The sequence below is a fragment of the Rhamphochromis longiceps genome, linkage group LG20, assembly GCF_057381845.1.
Source record: "Rhamphochromis longiceps isolate RC_006_pf linkage group LG20, R_longiceps_female_GT1.1, whole genome shotgun sequence".
Taxonomy (NCBI): Eukaryota; Metazoa; Chordata; class Actinopteri; order Cichliformes; family Cichlidae; genus Rhamphochromis; species Rhamphochromis longiceps.
Genome location: NC_140576.1, coordinates 7,445,319 through 7,462,287, shown reverse-complemented (window position 1 = coordinate 7,462,287; position 16,969 = coordinate 7,445,319). Strand labels below are relative to the sequence as shown.

General features: G+C 43.3%; 2 protein-coding genes across 4 annotated transcripts in view; one reads left to right on the top strand and one right to left on the bottom strand.

Moving 5' to 3' along the window:
* LOC146644839 (pleckstrin homology domain-containing family G member 4B-like) overlaps positions 1-15,574 on the top strand; it is a 41,460-nt gene extending 25,886 nt beyond the window's left edge. For 2 of the 3 annotated variants that reach the window (XM_085393600.1, XM_085393601.1), the window contains exons 8-25: positions 4,072-4,188; positions 4,278-4,376; positions 4,487-4,638; positions 5,058-5,196; positions 5,881-6,003; positions 6,096-6,293; positions 6,496-7,211; positions 7,584-8,030; positions 8,986-9,235; positions 9,353-9,442; positions 11,082-11,408; positions 11,494-11,664; positions 11,821-11,998; positions 12,093-12,209; positions 13,950-14,228; positions 14,557-14,795; positions 15,014-15,076; positions 15,406-15,574. In XM_085393600.1, the coding sequence (XP_085249726.1) occupies positions 4,072-4,188; positions 4,278-4,376; positions 4,487-4,638; positions 5,058-5,196; positions 5,881-6,003; positions 6,096-6,293; positions 6,496-7,211; positions 7,584-8,030; positions 8,986-9,235; positions 9,353-9,442; positions 11,082-11,408; positions 11,494-11,664; positions 11,821-11,998; positions 12,093-12,209; positions 13,950-14,228; positions 14,557-14,795; positions 15,014-15,052 (3,681 nt within the window). In that variant the 3' untranslated portion in view covers positions 15,053-15,076; positions 15,406-15,574. The remainder of the gene's footprint in view (positions 1-4,071; positions 4,189-4,277; positions 4,377-4,486; positions 4,639-5,057; positions 5,197-5,880; positions 6,004-6,095; positions 6,294-6,495; positions 7,212-7,583; positions 8,031-8,985; positions 9,236-9,352; positions 9,443-11,081; positions 11,409-11,493; positions 11,665-11,820; positions 11,999-12,092; positions 12,210-13,949; positions 14,229-14,556; positions 14,796-15,013; positions 15,077-15,405) is intronic. The other variant, XR_014909025.1, reaches the window with a different exon arrangement.
* Positions 1,121-3,232, bottom strand: LOC146644840 (uncharacterized). The gene has a single exon (XM_085394176.1). It carries the CDS (start codon positions 2,729-2,731, stop codon positions 1,121-1,123), a length of 1,611 nt encoding a protein of 536 aa, XP_085250302.1. The 5' UTR covers positions 2,732-3,232.
* Positions 15,575-16,969: the final 1,395 nt, after the last annotated feature.

The following is a 16,969-nucleotide window of genomic DNA, read 5'->3' as shown; positions in this document are numbered from 1 at the left end:
AAGCATGAGGCTGAACGGGCTCCTCGGGCCCTCCAGCTGACGAAGCATGAGGCTGAACGGGCTCCTCGGGCCCTCCAGCGGACGAGGCCATTGCAGCGGTGATGAGACCCTGGGGCCTATAATGGAAGCATCAGTTGGTGCAGGCGCCTGCAGAGCGTCAACCGCTCCCACCCGAGTGCCTAGGCTGGGTGCGGAGCTCAGCTGTGTACTGACTGGCATAACCTTGGGAACCAACCTGGGTGTAGGAACAAACCGGACGGCAGCCATTCCCACCTGAGGTGCAGATGCAGGTGCAGGATATGGCTGACCTACGGCTGCCCTGACCCCAGTGGTGAGAACTAGCTCAGGTGCTGGCTGGGTGACCCCTGCCTCTACCTGGAGATCAGACGCAGGTGAGAGGTCAGGCAACGCCACAGCCACCCTGGGAGTGAGCACAAAGTTCCAGATATTGACTTTGTCAGGTGCAAGCAGAGGAGCAACAACAGACAAAGACCTTAAAGTCTCTAAGCCCTTAACATAGTCCAAATTGCCCTTAGTTGCCCTTCTTGGGGAGCTAAACACATCTTCTGTCTTGGAGCATGATTCAAACAACATTTCAGACCTGAAATAAGTTGGCTCAGTGACACAAGTGATAGTTATACTGTCCCAGGAAGCATGATTCTTAAGGCCAAGACATGATTCATGAACCCACATAAAACAACCAGGACTATGTGCAGATGATTTTAACATAATAATTTGGCAGTCACATAGGAAATAACTACGCTTATTGGAGTCTAAGCCCCCCGTAGGCGAGACTGAGTTAAGGGGGGGTTCAGCCACACACACTAATCGGCTGTAGAAGGCTAGTGAGTGGAATGCACATGGACCTGGCTTTGCACAGAAAACATAGTGGACTGGCTCTGAGCCATCCGGCTGAATTGTCTTTAGATCGGCCAGTTCATTAACTGCTGTCAAAAGGTCCTGGCCCAGGGGTGCAGTTAAAGGGCTAGCTGGGTTGTAATGGCTAGCATGGCGCTCCCCCCCGACAGCCTTTGAAACATGAAATTCAGCCTTGTCATTGGATAATGCAGGAGCATAACTTAAACAGTCCTTCAGTGTTGTATTAACGGAAATTGCAATGTCATTCACAGACATAGGGAAACCTGGCAGACATGGGTCTGCCAGGTTTCGTCCCGGCCCGATGGACTGGTGTAGAAAAGCAGTCGCTGATGTCGGGCTCCAAAGCACTCACTCTGGTCAAACCATCAGCAGAGTGAGGAACATGGGGACCGATCAGCACAGGATCATAACAGACATTTTCATGATCAACACTGGACATTTCTTCTTTCGCTGGTCTAGTTATATAAACAGAACATTTGTTATTTGACTCGGGAACAAAGTAAACTGACTCGGAAATGGGGGTGCTAGCCAAGGGCAATACAGTCTTACTACTGGTCAGATCAGAAGCTTTCTCACTTGATTTGCGGTTAACAGACAGCAGGGGCTGAGACACGGTCTTAAATAAGGCCCCAAATGCCCTAGCAGTCTTAAAAGAAGCCCTCTCAGTGGAAGATGGAGGTTCTGGGTGTGCAGAATCATTAGTACATCCTTTTTCGCTAATGTCCCCCTCATCCTGCTCATACGTAATACCAGGGTTTAACAGTACATCACTTGGTTTAATTCTCAGGACTGAAGAGTCTATGGTCGGTTTGGCAGTGTCGGTTTCACAGTTCGGTGATGGCAGTGTGTCTTCCCCAAGAATAGCGTGCCCAACACCAGAAAGTTTAGCTTTGTTGTCAAAACACAACGTGGGCACAGGATTAACACCTTCAACATTAGCAGTCAGAGGCATGGAAAAGGCAGCTTCTTCACTGGCCCCCGAGAAAACAGACCGTGATGAGGTGCATGGGGGGGTGACAGAGTTAACAGTACAGGTAAATTGTGTCTCCATCTCCGAGACCTTAATTGTCTTTCCAAGGCCCTCGCCCTCACTACATCCAGGGCGTTTCAGTGGCAACAGAACGTTATCACTAACCTCTGAGTGCCGTGTAGAGCGACGCCGACGCCGCTTCCTCCTCGGAGCGGCCGCGAGCGCGGCAGCGTTAACTGTTGGGATCGAGTCTTCCTCCTCTGCCCACATCCTCGCCAGACAAGCGGCCGGAGACGTGAAGTCCTCGCGAGGGGGTGACGGTGAGCGGCCGGTCTGAAGCAGGGCGATAGGTGGGAGCTCCTCCTCGGGAATGAGCCAAGGCTTCCAACGGAGCTCCTCCTCCCGATAAGCCCGCAACACCTGCTGACGCTCATCGTCACCAAAATCTATGGCCTCCATCGCCTCCGTGTGCTGGTCAGTGCAGCTTGACTGTGGCGGAAACGAGGAAGCCGATCCACGGTGAGGCGATGGCTGAGTGGAAGTGGACCTCAGCGTTCCACCTCTCACAGCCTCTGGCTCATGAGGCAGCGGCGATGACACCCGTCCACGGGACGGAGGTGTGGGTGCTGAGGCGGCATTCAGGACCCTCTGGGCCAGCGCACGGGCACGAAGCTCCTCCTTAAGGGGGCCCAGGGAGTCAAACGCCTCGACGAGGTGGGGGAGCTGTCGCAACCGTGGCTCCCGCAACAAAACGGCGTCCACGGCCGCCAATCCCGTGGAAACCACACTTGGATCCGCGCATCCGATGATGCGATCCATAATGCAGCAGAGCCGGTTCAGCTCCTCCCCTACCTCCTCTGAAATGTCCGCTGAGTCCGACATGGTCGCGTCGTACTGTCACGGTCCGCTGTGACAGACCGTGTGGAGAGTGCGTGGAGGACTCAGGTGCGGACACGAGTGACACGGGAGTAAACTTTAAACAAAAGCGAGCCTTTTATTGTGGCTGGTAACGCAAGAGAAACAAACAAGAATAAGGGCAGCTCAAAAGCAATAACTAAACAGAAACCTAAACTGGGAATGAACCAAGGTAAGGCTATGAATACAACAGACCGGGCATGGAAACATGGAGGGTGGGAACACAGACGACGCGACACAGACTGTAAGAAACACAGAGACTAAATACACATGAGGGATGATCAGGGGAAGTGGCCACACATGGGAACGCAGCTGATATACATGAACTTAACGACAGGACAGGAGGAGTGAAACTGAATACACTGACAGTGAATGCAGGCCTTCAAAGTAAAACAGGAAACATGGGACATGAACCGGGGAGACGTAGTACAGGGGGAGGTGACAGACGCGACAGCATGAACTTGACAATACAAGACACACAGACATAAACACACGAAGGGCAAGGGAGGCTTGATACAAGGGTAACATAACTACAAAAGGACTGGACTACCTTAAAGAACCTAAACAATCAATAAACATCAAAATAGACTAAACACAAAACACTGGGTCGCACGACCCAGGACCATGACAGCAGGGGAGTTAAACATTAGGCCCAGGGGGCAGAATCAGCTCAGCACAAACGCTAATCCAGCTCACTGAACATCTGTGTGTATGTATTACATGCCATATATGTATATATTATGCACTATTTCTAAGAGTGCAAAAGCATGTGTGTCTAGCCATGCAAATATCTTACATCTTGAGACTCTTTGCATTTACAGTCCTGTTCCCCAGAAGACAATTTCTTTCTTTTGTGAATGAAATCTAATCTCCTATATGTGTTTGCAACTAGCAACAGCTAAATATTTTGTTAAGAGAGTAAAATATGTCATATTGCATGACTATCAGCTGTTGAAGGAAAGAACAGGTCTTTAATCAAAGATAAGTTTTCTTTATCAGATGTTTTGTTTTCAGCGGTGTATAAGATGAACTAATTACAAAACTAAATAGATCAAAACGATCTGCTGTTGATCTTATAAGGACAATCATCTAAATCAAATACCAGCAAACACACCGAGAGGTCCAAAGTTCCAGTTTTGTCCGTGCACTAATTAGTTAAAATGAAAGCAAAAAATGTAGAATTTGAAGGATTTAATAAACCAGATTACATAAAGATCTACAATGTGTCTGCTAAAGGTGATAAGTGAACAATCTCCTGTGGTTAAATACTGAGTAATGACTTAAATATGTTCCTGGTAATTTGACAGACTGATATAGTGACATCAGTTAAATCGTTGCTGAAGCTGGTGGAGGTGAGTCAGCTGAGTTCACACCTGGATGGGACACTGTCTCGTGGTAACGTTGACTGGAAGGAGCTACATCAGGTGAGGCCGTCACATTATGATATTAACTGTTTCCATTTGTCCATGCCTGTCTGCCTTTTCACTGCTTAGCCACATCTTTTGTTCTGCAGAAACTCTTCCCATTTGTCTACGATCTGCATGTGGCCTCCAGCCTGCTCCTGAGAGCCATCAGCAAGCTCGAGGAGCCCCGCAGGACAGATACTGTACAGGTACTTGAACACTTGCCTTTGACTGGTTTTTCATTTTGTTATTTGGACCTTGGAAATTGAGGTTACCTTCTCCTCAGTAACTACTTCTTTGTTTGGTCTTTATGTAACAGGGTGTGCAGCAGTGCATGATAGACCAGAGGACTCTGATGAGGGATGTTCTGGAGGACAGCCGATTGGTCAGCCTGCAGAGAGAGGGTGGAGCTATCCTGGCTAGGCTAAGGAAGCAGAGCGACCTCAAATACCCCCACTGTGAGGACTTTAGGTAACCACGAATCATCCTAATGCTATGTTTGCAAGTGTAGAAAATCCCAGCTGTTGTCCTACAGTCTGATTCAGGTTTTGCTGTGAAACAACAAGTGTCAGTATCTTTCTATAACTGGCAATTAAACATTGTTAGAATAGCAAAGTGTCATCTTAACATCACATTTGCCGTAGTTTATTGAATATGAAACAACAGGTACAGGAAAGAACATGAGGCCAGACACACTGATTCATTTATAAGTAAGTGTTTTCCTACACTTTGAGTAGGTGCTGGCCTTTATCTTTTCAGGTAAGTTACATTAAAAGTGTGGTCTCATCTTCAGTGGGGGTGCTGGAGTACACTGAAATGTTTAAAATGACATTCACTACTTTTATCAACTTCTTTGTGAAGCCTTTGATGTTACGTTTTCCTCAATACAGTGATGCAGTGGACTCAGTGACAGGTCTGTACAACCACGTTGAGGAGCAGGCTCACGTCCTCGTGCAGCGGTCCAACGTGTCGCTGGAGCACCTGGAGTACCTGCTCCAACTCAGAGAGATGGAGGGGCACTTCACACAGGTACGTTGACTGATGTTCTGTTTACTAAGGTTAAAGGTTTCTTATTTGAAAAGGTATTTTTAGACTAAAGTTGGTGTAGGTCCTGTGATCCTGACATCACAAAAGGCCACTGATTCAGCAAGGAATTAGGTGGCTGTATTGAAGTGTAGAATTTCAGGATTTTTGTGTGTAAATAAATTGAAAGTATAATTTAGCTGTAATTGATCATATAGAATATAGTGTTAAAAAGAAAAAACGAGGGCTTGTGCAAGATTTCCTCTAGTTTGTGGCTTTTAATATCACTTCATTACAAATTTAAATCAGGCACTGATGGTAACTTATTTATGCTCTAAGTTGATATATATATATATATATATACACACCTCAGTGTGTATATATATATATATATGTATATATGCATACATATTATATATACATATATATATATTTATATAAACAGGTAATATGCAAACAGTTTATATTTTATTCCTGCTCTCTTTGTGTTATAATGCGAATGAACAACAAAAAAAAACTAGACACTAAAACATTTTAATTAACTCAGTGCTGCTTTTAACTGAGAAATGAAAAGCAGCACATTCAGTTTAGTTGCATATGCATATGCACACACTGGAGTCTGCACATATTCAGTTTTCTTATATGCTACATTACCAAATACATAACTTTTGTGTCTCCACCCCTATGTAGATTCAGCAGTGGTTTAATGAGGAGGGAGAGCACCATTTGTTGGAGGCAGAGTCAGTGGAGGACTCTGGAGACAGAATGGAGCAGATCCTCAACATCTTCACTGGTTTCCTAATTGAAGCTAATGTCAGTCTAAGATTTTATTTGTGATTGCCACTCTCCCTGTATTTGTGTTTGTTTGTGCAGCTCTCTGAGTCTCTCTTTCTGTCCCCCTGCAGGACCGACGGCACCACGCCATGTCTTTGGTGTCAGAGGCCGAGCGGCTTCAGCAGAGAGGGATCTCCTACCCAGAGACTGAGGCGTTCAGGGATTTTGTCTGTACCTTCAAGTCAGGCCTGGAGGACTTCCTATGCCGAGCAGAGGCGTGTGGCAGAGAGCTGCAGATCATGGTCAACGTGTGCGATTTTTGTGAGCAGGTTTGTATTTGATACTTGTCGCTTGTTGCTCTCATACTGCATGTTTTGCCTGTTTGGGAACCCCAAACTTTCATACTTTTTATCCTGTACTTTGCATTTTTTAACATCTGACTTTCTAGGTTAGAACTACTCGTTTTTTAAAAAGTAGTAAGAAGTCTTTTTCATTTACTTTTATTTAAATAGACATTTCTTTTATAAACAGGCTACAGCACTGTCCAGTGAATGCATTGATTACCTGGACCAGTGTCAGTCCAGAATCCATGCAGTGCAGGACCTTGAAAGCGCCTCACAGGTTAAACAAAGAGACACTCTGCTCCAAAACCAAGACTCTAGTCCAAACATTGCATCCCTTTGTCAGTTTGACATCCATACAGAGCAAGGCTCACATCCAACCACCACCGGTGTTTCCCCCTCATGCACCGACAGCTCCATCCTCCAGGCTTTCCATGACAGGTTCCAACAGTTCAGCCCGGAGAAATTCCAGGAGGTAAAGGCACAGGCCAGCTTCCTGCAGGGCTCCCGGGGGATGCGTGTCTGGAACTTTGCCTGGCTGAGAAGTCAGGAAGCCCGGCAACAGCTTCAGGAGAGGATGCAGAATGTGGATGAGGTTTATCACCAGCAACCAGATTCTAGCAGCTGGTGTGAAGGTCATTTTGTTGACGTGGTGAGCACTAATGTTCAGACAGCTTCTCCCGGCAGCCATAATTTGGTGGTACAATCAACCCCTGGGCCTCGGCATCCGCAGTGGGAAAGCATCATGTCAGGAGCGGTGGATTTAGGAAAGAGAAGACCGATCCTGGGCAACAACTGCGCTAATTCAACAGCTGTAGCCTGCTGTAACATCATCGTTAAACCTGAGGATTACAGTGAGGCTGGAATTTACCAGGGGTCAAAGGTCGCTCCACAATCTCCTCATAGGTAAAATAATTTCTTTGGTTGTCTATCCATCCCTCTTATTAAATATTTAACTCACTTTGATTTCCAAAGCAAGTCTCACACTCTTCTGTTAGATAATATTTGTAATATTTGGGAGAATTTCTCTGTGTAATAATAATTATAATCCAATTATAGTAATTGTAGATGCCCTGTGCATTATGTCATGGTATACAAAATTTAAACAAAAAATACAAAAAGTGTTTTGGATCTCCGCTGGCATAAAAAATAAAGATTTATGGATCTGAATAAACATTTAAGATGATTAAGAACCTTAAAGGCAGTTTTGAGTTGGTTTTCTGTAGCATGGCTGTGCTACAGAAGTAGTAACAGTGTCTCTGTGTCATTTTTATACAGGTCAGAAAGGAGAACAGAAAGAGAGGTGAAGAGGAGACAAATAAGCAGAGCTAGGAGTGAGAGAGACACTGCCGCTCTGTCTCAATCCCACACTGTCGGCTGCCAATGGTTTCCATGGGGACGGGGTTTTGGGGTGAGGTCAGCGAGTCAGGACTCATGTACCACACGAGTGGCAAAAGCAGGATCATCTACTCCTCCAGAGCAGCGAGTTCGAACCCCATCATCTTGTTCCCACCATGGTCAGCCGTCTTGTCGAATCCTCCAAGAAGCTCAGAAGTTTCAGATCTCCCGCCATGGGAGCTTCTGCTCAGAAGACTCCTGCATGAGCGACCACGGGACTGTGGGGGGTAAAGGGACTTCATGCTGCAAACACTCCAGCCTGCCCACTGGGAGGAATGAGGGGACCTGTTGTTTAGAGAGTCCACATGGGAGTGCCAGCCGCGCCCTGTAAGTCTTCTGTGTGTGGGTGAAATCATTATGGCCTATAGAGAATAAGTAATATTTGATGATTAACTTTAATTTGGCTCATCTTATGTGGCTCATGTGAGTCTTTCATGCACTCTTTTCTGTCTCTAAGCTGGCAATGAAGAGCTACAGGTACTGTCTGTTCACTTTCCCTCTGTTTTTTCCATCTTTGTGTCATGGATTGATGGAACGGGCTTACTGAGCACAGACTATCAGTGCTGCTATTACCTCACTGGAAATTTCGAATATCTTAAATACTGTGCTGAGAAACTTTGTTTGCAATAAATTTACATTTAACCCAATGCAGAAGAAGTTGGGGGAAAAATGTAGGTTCGTGGTGTAAATATTTATCTGTGCCCAGCGGGTTGTTTCCATAATTCACAAATGCTGGCTTTTTTTTTCTTACTATATACGTGACGGAAGCAAAATAATAATGTATCTATCTGAAATGGGAAAGATAGCTGATGATAAGCGTAACAACGAGAATGTACAGTACTGTGAAAAAGTCTTGGACCACCTCTCATTTCTTTGTATTTTTCTTCAAAGAAGTTTGTTGTATTTTTTTAATAACTAACAGACTGGTACACAATCATTCATTATGATAACTCAACATTATTGAAGCAGTGTGAGGTCATCTTGACAGAGAATAAAACAAAAGGCAGCCAACATCCGAAAAAGAAAACACTTTCAACCTTTCAACCTCAGAACTGTACACACAGATTTTGCCTTATATACTGTATTCCCATTTATGTTTGCACATTACAATAAACCGCTGCACCTTTACCTATATTTGTAGGAAAATATAAAAAAAATAAGGGCCGGTCAAAGACTTTTACACAGTACTGTAGTTATCAGAAGATGTCTGCACTTTTTTTTTACCTGAGCATGTTAACATTTGTTTAGAATATTTTGTATGATTATATCCTCCTGTCACCAGGAGGCTGCAGCGTGTCATGGAGGAGTTGGTGTTCACAGAGAGGGAGTATGTCCGCTCCTTAGGCTACATCCTCACCCACTACCTCCCCCTAATGGACAGACTAGACATCCCCCAGGACCTCAGGGGCAAGCGAGGGGTCATCTTTGGCAACCTGGAGAAGCTTTATGATTTCCACAGCCACTATTTCCTGCCAGAGCTGGAGGCCTGTCCAAGGGAGCCTGCGATGATGGCCCGCTGCTTTCTCAGACACGTGAGTAACAACTCTGTGACTGCGTTATACTTTTTCATACAATATTTATTCTACATAATGTTTTTACTTCTTCTCAGAAAAAATTTTCACTTTACATTAAACTGTATTTTTCCACAGAGTAAGAGTTTTGGTCTATATGCTTTGTACAGCAAGAACAAACCTCAATCAGATGCCCTGATCCTGCACCGTCCCCATGACATCTTCAAGGTTAATTTACGTCTTCCTGTCAATGAAAAACTTTTAAAGCAGTTTTCTAACTTAATGATGTAAAGGAGATTTACTGTATTTATTATAACTCTAACTTACAACTCTAAAAGAGCTGAGTGATTAAAAGTATTCCACAGACAACGTTTTACCCCTCAGCTGAAGGGGCTGATGGGCTATTGTTGTTACCCACTTACCCCGTTACTGGCAGGTGGAAGGGAGGTGTGGAGACCCAACTATGTGAACATGATAAATCAAGAATGAGGCACTGTAGGATTTTCAAATCGATACGATTAGGGATGGGTATCGTTTAGGTTTTATCCGATACTGGTGCCAAATCGGTACTTTTGAAACGGTGCCGGTGCTTAAACGGTGCTCGAACCGGTGCTTAAAGAATGGAGAACACAAACTTTGTCCAAAAACCTCTCATGTTCAGCTGGTTTTTTTTGTAAAAAGATAACAATGCTAGCCTTTTCTGCAGCTATGTGGCATATATGGTATCACTCTTGGCTGGAAGCAGTGCTTAATCAATGGAAAAAACACAAACTTTGTCCAAAAACCTCTCATGTTTAACTGTTTTCCACTTTTTCTTTGGTCATTTTAGCCTTTTTGGCAGGGTGAAGGGAGTATCTGCCATCAAACAAGAAGACAGCCGCATGTAGCTATGATGATGTTTGCTAGTTCACCTTACATGCATTAATGTAATAACGTGGTTAGCCTACTCAACGTAAATTACACACGAACAACATTAAGCTACTCACGCAGAGAAGAACGGCTGCTGCTGCATCATCATCCTCATCATTTCTGCTACACTGGCAGGGCTAGGGGCCAGGACTCTATTCTTCGGGTTTTTGGGGGATGTTGCTCCGGGTCCGATAACTGGCAACCCACCCGACGTGCACGGTGTGAGGTCTCGCAGCAAGCTATCAAATACCGCGCATTTCTCGGCTTTTAAAAAAAAAACCGCTATGCGTCGCCAGCTGTTTAATCGGATTCTTGGTGTTACCTCCTTTGACAGTATCAGCTTAAAGCACTTGTTGCAAGCTGCTGAGTTTGCATATTTTGCTGTGAAGTACAGCCAGACTTTTGACCGCTTTGCCTTGGGCATTTTTAATCTGTAGCTCTGCTCTAACAGAACGTACGTACCTGGCCCCGCCTACTATCCTCGGAAACGTAAAATGATTGGCTAGAAGTGTATCACAGCTCAGGAAAAAAAAGCACCGAAATAAAGCACCGAAATGTGCGCTGCTTTTCGGTCTGGTTACTACCGTTTATGTCAGAACCGGTGCCATCATGGCACCGGACACCGGTACCCATCCCTAGATACGATAGATGCACCTGGTAAAAACAAATTCTAATCTGTGTGACCTCGATCTCACGATCGGGGCTTTTGAAAGTTTCAGAGTTTTCTGAAAATCTGGTGTTTGCGGTAACTCAAGAAGGAACCTAGGCACCTAGGATGTTCAAACTTGTACCATAAGTGCATTTTCTAGGAAACATAGGGGTAGCAGTATGTTTAATAATGCACCCTTCCAAGGTATATAAGAACAGCTCCCACCATTGTCCAACAGCTACAGTAGGAGTGTTTGTGCCATGCTTTTACTTTTTAGACTTACGCTCTACCTTTTTTGTTCCTTCACAGAAGAAGCAGCAGGAGCTGGGAGACATGATGGACCTTTCATCCTACCTTCTGCGCCCTATCCAGAGAATTAGCAAGTACAGCCTTCTGCTCCAGGACATGTTAGCTTTGGCTGGCTCATACAGGCCAAAAGATATAATCCAGGATGCACTGTGCACTTCTAATATATGCGCGCAAAGCGTGTCCGGCCCAGCTGTGTATGTGCCTGACCTGACGAGCAGTGAGAGGGAGCGGGAGAGGGCCGAGATCCAGGCTGCCGCAGCTCTGATTCGATTTCAGATGCGTCATGGCAACGATTTACTCACCATGGATGCCATTCAGGATTGTGATGTAAGATTTTAAAACGGGAGGCCGGGTCAACTTAAATTACAGTTGTTGCATGACAGTGACAGTTGCGTCCCCTTTTTTCTGTCAGGTGAATTTGAAAGAACAAGGCCAGCTGATTCGCCAGGATGAGTTCACGGTTTTCTTCAGGAAGAAGAAATGTGTCCGCCGCGTCTTCCTCTTTGAAGATCTGATTCTCTTCAGCAAGACCAAGAAGACGGACATCGGAAACGACGTGTACATCTACAAGCAGTCATTCAAGGTCTGCACATGTCCTTGCTCATCAAAGGGTTGTCAGAACCTAAACAGTCAACCCTTTTTGAACCTTAAAACACAATTTACAAGGAATTACATGTCAATGCTGCTTGAATCCTCCAGGATGAGAAATTTCTACATCTCTTTCTATTTTCTTCTTCAGACAAATGACATTGGGATGACTCATAACTCTGCTATGAGCGCTCTGTGTTTTGAGATCTGGTTCCGGAGGAGAAAAAGTGAGGACACCTACACTCTGAGAGCCTCAAGCGTGGAGGTGAAGAAAGCCTGGACCACAGACCTGGAGAGGATACTCTGGGATCAGGCTGCTCATAGTAGAGGTTGTGACAACATACTGTCTTTATTTAGCATTTGACCCAGTGCACGGTGCTTCACAGGTTTAAAAACATATTGTGAATCTACGTTTTGTTCCAGAAATGCGCATGCAGGAGAGGGTATTCATGGGAATGGACCGCAAGCCATTCATGGATATTCAACCCAGTGATGCTGCAATTTGTGACCGAGCTGTCAGCTGTGTTGTTACCGACAGAAGTAAGGAGCTGCACATACAACATTTTAAACTAAATTCCACTTCATCTATCAGATATAACATAACAATTCAGAGTTCTCTTGCAGTCTTGGTGTTATTTCCACCCTTTGTACTATAGTTTTAGTTTTTTCAGTTAATTAAAAGTTTAACATTTAATTCATCCATTTAACCCTCCCAAAAGGCTTGAGGTTGACATTAGGTTGTAATTATTATTGTGTCATGGCTCTGGGGATGGTTAGGAATTAATTGAGTTGAAAATCACTATAATCCATTGCAAAAAAAACAAAAAACATCATTCCTTTTCCACAGCTGATATGCTTGCAATTGGTGTAACACCACCAAAGTGTAACATTCCAATTGGAATCTTTACACTAGTAAAGATCCCCTGGATACAGGAAATCTGATCAAGGGCTGTGTCCTGAAACATATTTAAGTTAAATGTGACAATAAAGGCACTTTACGTGTTATTTGAAAAACTTTAACTTATAGTGGGGGAAATAATTAATTGATCCCTTGCTGAATTTGTAAGAATTTGTAAGTGAACAGTCTCATGTCATGTCATTGAATAAAATAAGTATTTGATCCCCAAGCAAAGCTTTAGCACTTGCTGGAGAAACCTTTGTTGGCAACCACAGCAGTAAGATGGTAGTTGGTCACCAAGTTTGCACACATATCAGGATTTTGGCCCAATCCTCTTTACAGAAACTCTTAATCCTTTATCTTTCTTGGCTGTCAACAGATTTTGTATATGGCTGAGGTCTGTGACTGGCTAGGCCACTCCACGACCTTAACATGCTTCTTTAGCCCGACAGTATGGGTATGGTATGGGGTGTGTCAAAGATTTTACGCCCATTGAGTCATTTACATAAAATGGGCTTGTTCTGCCCAACTGCCTTCAGATCCTCCATTGTAGTTTGGACTAATCCACCACCTTTCTCATTATCACTCCCACCTAATGAAGCAAGATCCTGCATGGAGCTGCAGACTAAGCGCAACTGATTGTCATTTGTATTTCTTCCATTTCCAAACAGTCACACCAGCAGTTGTCATCTTCTCACTAAGATTCTTGTTGATTGTCTTGTAGTCCATTCCAGCCAGCAGGCCTGCAATCTTGTCCCTGATGTCCTTTGCCAGCTCTTTGGTCTCGCCCATGGTGGTGGAGAGGAGAGCTTTATACACATAACAATTTGAGATCAGGAGTATCTGTAATTAACTGATGAATACACTGATTGTAATCTGTGGGAACCACAAATCTGGCTGGTTTGTAGTGGATCAAATGATTATTTCCTCCACTGTGCATGTATCACTTACAAAGAGCACATCAAACAAAAGCTATTATAATTGAGGAAGCGCTGAAATACTCTCAAAAACTACTTTTTTGTATTTTTATAAAATTCTTTAATGAATTGTTTTTAATCAATTGCATATCATTTCATTCTTCTTGTTCTATCACATCACAGATAATTTTGGGGAATGGGGGGCTGTGCATCAGTTTGGTCTTTGTTGTACTAAACGTGTTATAAAGCGCTTTGAGGGTCTCGAAAAGCGGTATATAAATGCAATCCATTATTATTATAAACAAATTTTTATAGCACTGATTTTATTGATTGCCCTGACATTTGGTAAAGCCCACTAATCCAGCTACGGAGAGAATACTTTTTCATGTGCATGTACTTCAACAGTCCTCATTGCTCACTAATCAAGCCCATTATTGTCTCATTAATATCTATGTATGTCGTCAGTCCCTGTGGCGTGTTGTTCACACAGGGGTTTAGACTATCCCCGACCTCACTCCATTGGCTCTGGCAGCACCACCTCCACCACCCTCAGCCAATCGTCTTCCTCATCCGGCCGTGGCTCACTGCCCCCTGCCGGACATCCCGGGAACCTGTCGCAGGGCGTGGATGCCAATCCAGCTGTCTGCTCCTCCCCTGACGCTGTGACTGACAATGAACTCAACAATCATCACCTACATCAACATCACCTTAACTATGAGCAGTGCAATGATCGCCATCCACTGAGTGAGTTTATTTTAAGGTTTTTTGTTCCCTATAGAGAGACGTGTTTGTTTGCTGCTGACTTTTTAACTTACTAGTATTCAAACAGTAAATGACTAAATGATAAATCAGAACTAATCATATGGTGATTATCCTAACATAGAGCAGTAGTTATATTTAAATCCACTGGAGGGTTTAAGTTTATCTTTTAGTTTGGCCCAATCTAGTGGCACAGCAGTGTGAAAAACTGCAGTGCGATCTTTACTAGGTTTCTATTTTTTTCTTGAACATCACTATGAAATGTTAACTTATATCAGTTTGATGTCAAAAAACCTGTTTTCTTTCCGTGTAGTGGACAGCACCGAGTCTTCTGAGGAGTGCACGAATCTCTTCAGCAGCTCGGAGCACAGCTGTCTGTCTGCCATCAGTGGCGAAATAGTGGACGACTCCTCCTGTGTATCTCAGAATTCACAGACCCACCCACAGACCTGTCGGACACCCAGCCTGAGGCGAAGCAGCTCACCGACAGCTACCAGAAAGAAGCCAGGTGTAGCTCCCAAACCTCCTCATCTGGCTAATTCTCAAGTGCAGGTGAAGGTGTAACAAGGCAACCTGGTGAATTAGTAAATGAGCTGAAAATTATGGTCTCAGCGTTTCTCAGGTTGTTTTTGTAGCTCAGTTCATTAGCAGGTCTGATGCAGCAGTTTTCCAACATGACGATTCAGTGTCATTAAGAACTTAAGTTATGCAGTTATGTTTTGACTTTTTTATTACATGCTAATATATTTGAGTGGTTTCTTGTTTTGCAGGGTGATGCACTTATAATTGGAAAATCAACAGAAGTTTAATATTGAATCCCCAGCAGAAGAAAGGCAGGTTAAATTCTACATTTATGTCATTTTTCTGTGTTTTTTTATATTAAAAAAGGATACTATTCATGTGTATGTGGTAGTGCATATACACGGGGGGGACAGCATTTAAAATTCCTTAAAAAATTACGAAACCAAGCCCTAGCTTGAAAGACATACACCATAAAACTTTCTGTTGTTAAACCTTTAAATTTGAATAACAGCAGCTAACCTTATGTTGGTCATTTAATAGTCTTTGAAGCCTAAGGACACTTCTTAAAGAAATAGTGACAGATGTGGTTATATCAGTGGCACAGCATTCAGAATAATATGTGCTTTTAATATTTTTACAGATTGGACTTCAACTCAGGCTGGTCAGTCCTGCTGCGGTCACCCAGCAGAGATGGATGAACTATCAGAATGAAAAATATTATGTACAACCAGACTTTGTCATTTTAGAGGCGTTTGGGGTTTGCTTTTGCATGTGTCATACCTCAGTCACTCAAATGTGGTAAATTTGATCATATGAAGAAGATAAGGCTGTGATGCTGATGTCACACATTCATCATGAAGTGTGAAACGTAGCGCCATCAGTGGGAGTTTTTTAATAAACACAATCAGATATGTGATACGAGGTGTGCCTAGTCTTTTTGCCCATCAGAGTCGTCCTAATGCCCCCCAATGCAGGTTTTACCTTTATAAAGAACCAGGTATCTGCTGTTACAGCTGTGGTGGATTAAAACCATAGCAAAAATATGCAGTTGAATAGGAATAATTATACCTGCTGCCTCACATTAGGTCACCAAAAATTCCAGAAAAACATTCTCATGTCATGAAATATAACTAATATATATTTTAAAGTGTGATTTGTCTTTTCTGCTGATGTCTGGAGGCTGTGTTATAAAAGAGCCCCTTGGGGTGACCAGATAGCAAGGAGGCATTCTATGACTGCATACTTTTTAAAATATGATTTGTATGATCTTCTATCCTGTACAGCTTGTACAATTGTTGATTAACAGGGATCATAGAGATAATGTTTTATTTATGGCTGTCTTGAAAGGTAGCAGCTCATGTGAGACAAACACCAGAGCAGCATGTATAAACCACTCCAATCTAGAGTATTTAATGCTTTTTTTTTTTCTTTTGTCAAAGTCAAAGCATTGCTTAGGAAGTAAATCGCAATCATGTATTTTTGCCAGCTTAACCACATTGTTCTGCCAATACGCTCGCACAGAGCCCAGTACTACTTGGAAACTCAGGCTTAACATGAATGGGGATAAACTGAGAAATGTGGATACTGTATGGATTGAAATATAAAATTAATTTAATTAATCTACAGTAAATAACACTCGTAAATACATTTCTGTTTCTTCTGTACTGTAACCTTTTGAGGGTCCTTTTACTGCCACTGTATTTTTAAACTGATGCTTTTTACCTGTGTGCCTCTAAGTTTCTTAGTAATCCTCCACCCACCGATGTATCTGTACGGAGAGACTAGTCACTCGTGTGTTTTCATATCTTGATTTAAATGACTGTGTGTGTGCAGGGAAGCAAGAAAAGCTACTTCATAATAAGCAGTGAATAGAATAAGGCCTTAATCTTGCAAGCAGAAACCACTTACCGTCTAGGGTCCACTAAGCGTTACATCTGCTCCATGTACCAAGTTTCTCTTTATGAAAACGACCATTAAAACACATTTTTAAATGTGTTTTCTTTAAAGGTACCGGTGATGAGTGTCATGATTTTCTAAGTTTTGTTATTCTATGTAAATATAAAGAGTATACAAATCATGACAGGAAAAGCTAAGGCAGTAACACAGTAGCCTTTGGTTTGCATGTTTGTTTTTCATGGCACTCACCTTTTGTGCATCTGTATCCCTTTCCTTTGTGCTGACTTGCTTTCTTTTATACTTTTTAT